Genomic DNA, 8,653 nt, shown 5'->3' on the forward strand with positions numbered 1-8,653 from the left:
ACTCCCTTCTGTTTTCCCGAGCATCATTATCTTTTCTAGTGAATCATGTCTTTTCATTATGCGTCCAAAGTATGATAACCTCAGTTTCATCATTTTAGCTTCTAGTGACAATTCTGGTTTAATTTGTTGTGACACCCAATTATTTGCCTTTTTCGCGGTCCATGGTATGCTCAAAGCACCACATTTCAAATGAGTTGATTTTTCTCTTATCTGCTTTTTTAACTGTCCAACTTCCACATCCATACACATCGAGAATACCATTTCGTTTATAAAACGAAAGACCGCATTAGCAGTAACCAGTATGAAATTTTAAAGAAACAAATGCATCCTCTCTGGGAAAGGTGGTCTTACCAAAAAAACTATACTACACAAAAGCACAGAAAGGTCTCCTTGGAAGAAAGGGGAACCTTAGATCAAGGAAGAAACTGAGATATCGTCGGGGGCGTCTTCTCTTTGTTTTTTGGAAAAATCTTGCTTAGATCCCCCAGAACGGCAAGAGATACCAATGACCAAGCGCGCCCCCCCCCGCGGCCGACTAAGAGCGAGCGAGCCCCTCTTGGCTTGGAAAAGGTCCAGCAAGATTTAGCTCAGTCTTCTTCTCCCTAAGTCCTGCCAGGATCTGGCTGCTCCAGACTCTGTCAGGAGGGAAAAGACGCGCACTTGCAACCCGACGGGTGCAGCAGCTACTCCGCTAAAAAAGGCGCAGCTTGCCCGGCTCAGCGGCTGTTCCATGAACCCTCCCTCGGCCCCGCAGTTCCCTGGGGCGGCCCCGCAGGCTTCTCTCAGCCCGTCCCGTCCACAGCGGCGGGAGGGGAAGCACGCGGCGTGGAACAGCCACGTCTGTCCTTGTGGTGCCTCAGCCTTCCCTCCGCCGCCCCCTGCGCTAGGCCTCAACCCGCCCGACTCCCCGATATATACCTTCCAGCGCCTCGAATATCGCCTGCGCCATCTTGGAGCTGAGGCAGCCGCAGCAGAGGAACCTAAACGGGCATTGTGGGAAGGAAAGGGAGGCTCGCTCGGCCGCCAGGGGGAGCGCGAGGCGACGAGGGGAGGGGAGGGAAGGGGACGCTGGCTGGCTGGCTGGCTGGCTGGCTGAGGAAAGAGCTTCTCTGTGGGAAAGCGTGCGTCTGGGCTGGAAGGGGCCGGCCCGCCTCACAGCCGCTTTGGCGTGCGTGCAGCCGTATTAGCCTATGCGTGATTATTTGGAAGTACTTTCAACTGTGTTTAATGGGGCTTATTCCCAGGTAAGAGAATCTTTAGACTGCGGAACACTAGGTGATTGTAGTAGGGCATAGCAAGAGGAGCTCGGGCTTTTTAAAAATCTTTAATACTCAGCCATGGAAGGAACAAGAAATGATAGTGATAGAGTCGCGTTGCCAGTTTTCTTTCAACCTCGACTTTGCCTCTTTAACGCTACGGCATTATATACTTACTTCCTTAGCAATACACACGGTTGAACACACAGTGGGAGTTACATCCGAGTAGATATGCACAAAGATTGTCGAACATGAGCTGTGTGACTGGCAGAAATTTCCAGCAGCTGAAGCTTTAATTTTAACCGTCTTATTTTTAAATGAATCAAAGACATTTACAAGCATGCCTTGCCAAATGAATGTAAACAGAGCAGGGGTGTTACGGATATTTTCAGGGTTCACTGCTCTATATGTGGATTGGCCCCTCTGCCCTACTAGTAGAAGGCGGCACAATCTGGAGCAAAAAGGACTTTTGTGTTTGTTTATTTAATATTTCGAGTATTTATATATTGCTTTTCAGGGGGAAAATTGCATAGCGGTTTATATGGAAATGTGTGGGTGTGTGTAAAAACTAGTCTACTATACAAAGGTAAAAGCATTAGTTGCTCTGCCTACTTTTTGCCTCTGGCGCTACCCACTAGTTACATGTGGCCCTCAGAGGATTGTCCAGAAGAGAATGTCCCTGGGCATGTCCAGGACAGAATGTCCTGCCCTAGAAGATTTAAATATTACATAACGTTACAGGAATGTCTGGAAGATAGCAATTGCTGAAAAACCAAAGTGAAATTAATGAGAACACGGGCAAACCAAATTATTTTCATGCAACATTGCACATTTATGTAGTTTTCAAATCAAAATAACATGCAGTACCACCCATCCTTAGCAGATTTGAAAATATGGAAATCATGACAGCCAATCTGGTGAAAATGTTTTTTGTTTGATCCATCGTTGTAGTGTCTCTAAACTCAACCTTTTCCTTTGTTTGTTTTTCTCAACAGGATGTATGGAAAAGAAAATATTAATTAGCTTTGTAACCCAAACTGTTAAAAGAGAAACTTACACAATATTAAAATGTACCTCAGAACCATTGAAAACCAGTTGTGTTTTATGTTTTCTGATTGCTTATCTAAAATGTGTTTTTTTCTTTGCATAGAATAAAAGCATTTTTTTTAAAAGAAAAGAAGACCCAAAAATAGTTTCAAAGTGAACCCAGAAGCCTCCATTATCTTCTTGGATCATTTTGAAGCTGTCTTCTCTTAGTAATGACAACTTTAAATTTCTCCATAGCACTTGTCAATCACAGCTATGACCTCATAAGAACATAAGAAGAGCCTGCTGGATCTGGCCAGTGGCCCATCTAGTCCAGCATCCTGTTCTCACAGTGGCCAACCAGGTGCCTGGGGGAAGCCCGCAAGCAGGACCCGAGTGCAAGAACACTCTCCCCTCCTGAGGCTTCCAGCAACTGGTTTTCAGAAGCATGCTGCCTCTGACTAGGGTGGCAGAGCACAGCCATCACGGCTAGTAGCCATTGATAGCCCTGTCCTCCATGAATTTGTCTAATCTTCTTTTAAAGCCGTCCAAGCTGGTGGCCGTTACTGCATCTTGTGGGAGCAAATTCCATAGTTTAACTATGCGCTGAGTAAAGAAGTACTTCTTTTTGTCCTGAATCTTCCAACATTCAGCTTCTTTGAATGTCCACGAGTTCTAGTATTATGAGACAGGGAGAAGAACTTTTCTCTATCCACTTTCTCAATGCCATGCATAATTTTATACACTTCTATCATGTCTCCTCTGACCCGCCTTTTCTCTAAACTAAAAAGCCCCAAATGCTGCAACCTTTCCTCGTAAGGGAGTCCCTCCATCCCCTTGATCATTCTGGTTGCCCTCTTCTGAACCTTTTCCAACTCTATAATATCCTTTTTGAGATGAGGTGACCAGAACTGTACACAGTATTCCAAATGCGGCCGCACCATAGATTTATACAACGGCATTATGATATCGGCTGTTTTATTTTCAATACCTTTCCTAATTATCGCTAGCATGGAATTTGCCTTTTTCACAGCTGCCGCACACTGGGTCGACATTTTCATCGTGCTGTCCACTACAACCCCGAGGTCTCTCTCCTGGTCGGTCACCGCCAGTTCAGACCCCATGAGCGTATATGTGAAATTCATATTTTTTGCTCCAATATGCATAATTTTACACTTGTTTATATTGAATTGCATTTGCCATTTTTCTGCCCATTCACTCAGTTTGGAGAGATCTTTTTGGAGCTCTTCGCAATCCCTTTTTGTTTTAACAACCCTGAACAATTTAGTGTCATCAGCAAACTTGGCCACTTCACTGCTCACTCCTAATTCTAGGTCATTAATGAACAAGTTGAAAAGTACAGGTCCCAATTCCGATCCTTGAGGGACTCCACTTTCTACAGCCCTCCATTGGGAGAACTGTCCGTTGATTCCTACTCTCTGCTTTCTGCTTCTTAACCAATGCCTTATCCACAAGAGGACCTCTCCTCTTATTCCATGACTGCTAAGCTTCCTCAGAAGCCTTTGGTGAGGTACCTTGTCAAACGCTTTTGGAAAGTCTAAGTACACTATGTCCACTGGATCACCTCTATCTATATGCTTGTTGACACTCAAAGAATTCTAATAGGTTACTGAGACAGGACTTTCCCTTGCAGAAGCCATGCTGGCTCTGCTTCAGCAAGGCTTGTTCTTCTATGTGCTTAGTTAATCTAGCTTTAATAATACTTTCTACCAGTTTTCCAGGGACAGAAGTTAAGCTAACTGGCCTGTAATTTCCGGGATCCCCTCTGGATCCCTTTTTGAAGACTGGCGTTACATTTGCCACTTTCCAGTCCTCAGGCACGGAGGAGGACCCAAGGGACAAGTTACATATTTTAGTTAGCAGATCAGCAATTTCACATTTGAGTTCTTTGAGAACTCTCGGGTGGATGCCATCCGGGCCCGGTGATTTGTCAGTTTTTATATTGTCCATTAAGCTTAGAACTTCCTCTCTCGTTACCACTATTTGTCTCAGTTCCTCAGAATCCCTTCCTGCAAATGTTAGTTCAGGTTCAGGGATCTGCCCTATATCTTCCACTGTGAAGACAGATGCAAAGAATTCATTTAGCTTCTCTGCAATCTCCTTATCGTTCTTTAGTACACCTTTGACTCCCTTATCATCCAAGGGTCCAATTGTCTCCCTAGATGGTCTCCTGCTTTGAATGTATTGATAGAATTTTTTGTTGTTGGTTTTTATGTTCTTAGCAATGTGCTTCTCAAATTCTTTTTTAGCATCCCTTATTGTCTTCTTGCATTTCTTTTGCCAGAGTTTGTGTTCTTTTTTATTTTCTTCATTCGGACAAGACTTCCATTTTTTGAAGGAAGACTTTTTGCCTCTAAGAGCTTCCTTGACTTTGCTCGTTAACCTAAAAGCACTGAAAGGTGGGAGTAACATCACATCTCTCAAAGCAATTATTTCAAATGATGCCTGCACATTTTGCTTCCTAATATTAATGTTCACTCTACAAGTGCTGGAGATTTTTTTTCTTTTAATGAAAGCTCAGAGTTGGTTGGCTCTGATCCTGATACAGTTTTACCTCCTGTACTCCCCTTTTGGAAGCTTTGAGACAGAGTGTTACTACATCCCATTTGCCCACCAGGCAAATACAGGGGGGGAAATCAAAAAGCACAGAACCATGTACTTTTTAAGCCCTGCTGTAGAACTGTGTACTAACAGACACTTGACTGGAAGATTAGAGCAGAATTAAATGATCAGATGCAACTTGCTCCCAAGTATGTTTATTCAGAAACAGGTCCAACTTTGTGTAATAAGACTTGCTCCCAAGGAAAAATCCAAACATAATAATAGCTTATACCTGCTTTTCAACTAAGATTTGCTCTCAAATCTGCTTATAGTTAAAATCTACCAAAAGACACAATATATTAGGAATACATGGGATGTATGGCAATCTGTTCTTGTTTTCTGTTGATGTCATCCATTTTCCACATACTTCCCTCTGAAGACAAGTGGTAGAAGGAGCTGCAGATGGTGGATTGACACATTCACAGATGAAGCAAGAGCTGGGAGGAACCCTGGAGGTTATCTAGTCTAATCCCCTGCTGCATGCAGGATCTTGCAACACAAGACACAATGTTAGAAGAAAAATTACAGTTTTTTGTGAAGTATATGGGGCATGTAGTGTTACAGGATAGACTTAGTACCAATCCAGACAGAATTAATACTTGTTAATTGGTCACACCCTCACCATTACAGGGATCACCATTATGGGATTTATGAATACTACATACAATTTATGCAGGATATTCTGCTATTATGAAACCACTGAATGACCTAACATGAGAGTATCAGCTCAGCAAAACACTGGCACCCAGAAGGGGAAGAGAAAAGAGAATGAAGGCATCCATCAGAGGTTCTCTGTCATGATCCACTAGAACCTTTGGGGCTGGATGGAATGAAGATTTTAAAAGAGCATTTGTTGAGTTCATCTGATGCTTAACAAAGGCTCCAATACTAGTCTTTGCAGACCCAAGAAAATATTCTCTGCACAGTACTTGTGGACCAGGAACAGTATTGTGCCAAGACACCCATGGGAAAAGGCCTGTTATGTTTGCAAGCAGGGAGCCAGATACCACACTCATAAATTAGACTTTTTGGAAGGAAGCGAGCTTTCTCAGAGAAATTCCAGGACTCTGCATGATGCTAAATTTTAGGTTTGGGCAATTTAGCTTATTGGCTGAAATCTTTAAGCAAGGGCTCATCCATCCTAGCTTAAATCACTGAAAAGGGAGCGTTCCTGGATCTTGCGTGTTTTTCTGTTTGGCTGATGCTGCAGAGAACCAAAGGAGCTTATTTGCTGCCACCTGCTGGTTGAAATACAAGTTTGCTAAAGGTAAATGTGTCCCTGCACTTATAGTGCGAGTCGTTTCCGACTCTTAGGGTGACTCTTGCGACGTTTACTAGGCAGACCGTATATATGGGGTGGGATTGCCAGTTCCTTCCCCGGTCTTTCTTTACCCCCCAGCATATGCTGGGTACTCGTTTTACTGAATGGAAGGCTGAGTGGACCTCGACCCCTTTTACCGGAGATTCGACTTTCTCCTTCCGTTGGAATCGAACTCCGGCCGTGAGCAGAGCTTCAGCTGCGTTTACCACTCTGCGCCACGGCCAGTGTTAAATGTAAATATATTGCCTTCAAGTCGATTTTGACTTATGGCGACCCTATGAATAGGTTTTCATGGTAAGCGGTAATCAGAGGGGGTTTACCATTGCCTTCCTCTGAGGCTGAGAGCCAGTGACTGGCCCAAGGTCACCTAGTGCACTTCATGGCTGTATGGGGATTCGAACCCTGGTCTCCCAGATCGCAGTCCAACACTCTAACCATTACACCACACTGGCTCTCACGGACTATGGCAGGCTGAAAGTACCTGCAATGCAACCAAATTCACTTCTGACACCTGCTCTGCTGTAGAGCTTATGTTACAATGCTCTCACGTTTTTGCATCTTTGTGGAACATCCAAAGAACCTCACCTCACCAACTGTATCTTTGAATTCATTCATTCATTCATTCATTTCAAGTAACCATATCGCCCAAAGGACATAGACTTCAATTGGCACAGTTTGCATTGAAAAGTGAACTTACTGAATTCCCACTTTCTGAAACAATATACTAACTGAAACAGGTATCTTTCAAAATTCACATTTCTCCAAATTTTGCAATGCACTTCTCCAGCAAGGTATTATGTAAAATAAAATACACATACTAGGGTAAAGTGTGCATATAAATGCATGTTGGTTTACATTTATGAACACGTCATGGAGCAATATCTACAACATCATGTAACGATTTGTATCTGGCCATTTTACACAGATTGGTCTGCTTCTGAAAATTCAGTCTGGAATGCACTAATTTTTACTGGCACAGTTCAGACAGATCATATATTGCCAGTTTTACAAGAACTTCATTTGCTTCCTGTTCACTTCCAGGTCCAATTGTGGTGCTTACCTTTGAAAGCTTTATAGCCAAATACCTCCCACATCAACCTGCCTGCCACTCAGTTTATTGGCCAATAACTTTTTCCAAATACTATCTATTTCAGGTGAGGTTTGCTTCAGTGAGGAACAGAGATTTCTCTGTAATGATGTCCCTGCTATTGAATGTGCCCCCATAAATACACCATGGTGCTAACTTTGCAGTCCTTTAAATGTTCAGTGTTTTTAAAGTTTAGAATCTTAAATATGAAAAAAACTGATTTTTAATTGCTCTTTTTTCTGCTAGTTGTTTAGTATGTTTTTATTGTTTTATTTGTTTTCAATTTTGTAAACTGCCTTGAAATCCTGGAGAAAAGGAGGTATATTAACTAAAATTTAAAAATTAATAAAACTAATAGATAACCTAATATTTGGCAGCAAGCCACATGGTTGACAGCTGGAGAAGGGTTCTACACAAACAACACTCACATACATAATATGTATAATGTATACACAGTATGGTGTCTGAGAAGAGAACTAGAACTGACAAGAGGAAAGGCAGCCACTTGGACAAGGAAAAATATAAGCTAGAACAAACCACAGGAGGCGGCACAATCACTGGGAAATAATATTGCAGTGGATTGAGCCCCCCACCCTGGAGATGGAAATGAAGTGTGCTCATAAGGGAGCTCAGAAAAATCCAGGACTGCAGTGTAGCTGTGATTTGGCAACAGCATTTTCCCCACACCATTCCAGTAAAATATAATGCAGAAGCAAAAAGAAGTTTGTGCTCTTTCAAAAATACGCTGGACTTACTGTATGTAGAAGAATGGAGTTTTTTAAAAAAAAAATTGCTGCAAATGAAAATATAGTTCACAGTTGTTATTCCCATATTGTAGATGTAGGGGATCACTTAGGCTGAGAGCGGTTTATGACAACCTTGCAGCATGTTGTAGTTTGGGATGGGGTCACAATAATCAGATGGGAGGTATACATCATCTTGATCTTTATTCGTGAAATTTACTTTAAATGCCATGCTAACCAGTACACACACGTTATTAGGATGCAGGCTATAGAAGAATAACATACATATATTTCAAGCAAACTAATTTTGCTAATTTTCAGTATGTTTCCAACAGTATAATCTTGTGCATGCCGACTCCGAAGTAAGCCTCACTGAGTTCAATGGGACTTCATCTCAGGTGTATATCACGGCAAACCTATACCTACCAATCTGGGGTTAAGCCCCATTGAACTCAATGGGACTTATGAGTACACATCTACAGGATTACACTGCAAATCACGTTAAATCATAAATCGTGAAGACGGCACTATAGATTAACATAGCAAAGGCAAGTCTAGTTTAATTGACACCTTTTGTCACCTCAACGCCCCCTCCCCC

General features: G+C 42.5%; 1 protein-coding gene and 1 long non-coding RNA gene across 4 annotated transcripts in view; one reads left to right on the forward strand and one right to left on the reverse strand.

Moving 5' to 3' along the window:
* ZNF341 (zinc finger protein 341) overlaps window positions 1–1,149 on the reverse strand; it is a 37,907-nt gene extending 36,758 nt beyond the window's left edge. Inside the window, exon 1 of one of the 3 annotated variants that reach the window (XM_061631647.1) lies at window positions 919–1,148. In XM_061631647.1, the coding sequence (XP_061487631.1) occupies window positions 919–949 (31 nt within the window). In that variant the 5' untranslated portion in view covers window positions 950–1,148. Of the gene's footprint in view, window positions 1–918 lie in introns of all 3 variants that reach the window. The other 2 variants (XM_061631648.1, XM_061631650.1) reach the window with 2 other exon arrangements.
* LOC133387251 (uncharacterized) lies at window positions 653–2,347 on the forward strand. The gene is made up of 2 exons (XR_009763424.1): window positions 653–1,244; window positions 2,252–2,347. It is a non-coding gene; the product is annotated as an uncharacterized LOC133387251 (long non-coding RNA).
* Window positions 2,348–8,653: the final 6,306 nt, after the last annotated feature.

The sequence above is a fragment of the Rhineura floridana genome, chromosome 6 (assembly GCF_030035675.1).
Source record: "Rhineura floridana isolate rRhiFlo1 chromosome 6, rRhiFlo1.hap2, whole genome shotgun sequence".
Lineage (NCBI taxonomy): Eukaryota > Metazoa > Chordata > Lepidosauria > Squamata > Rhineuridae > Rhineura > Rhineura floridana.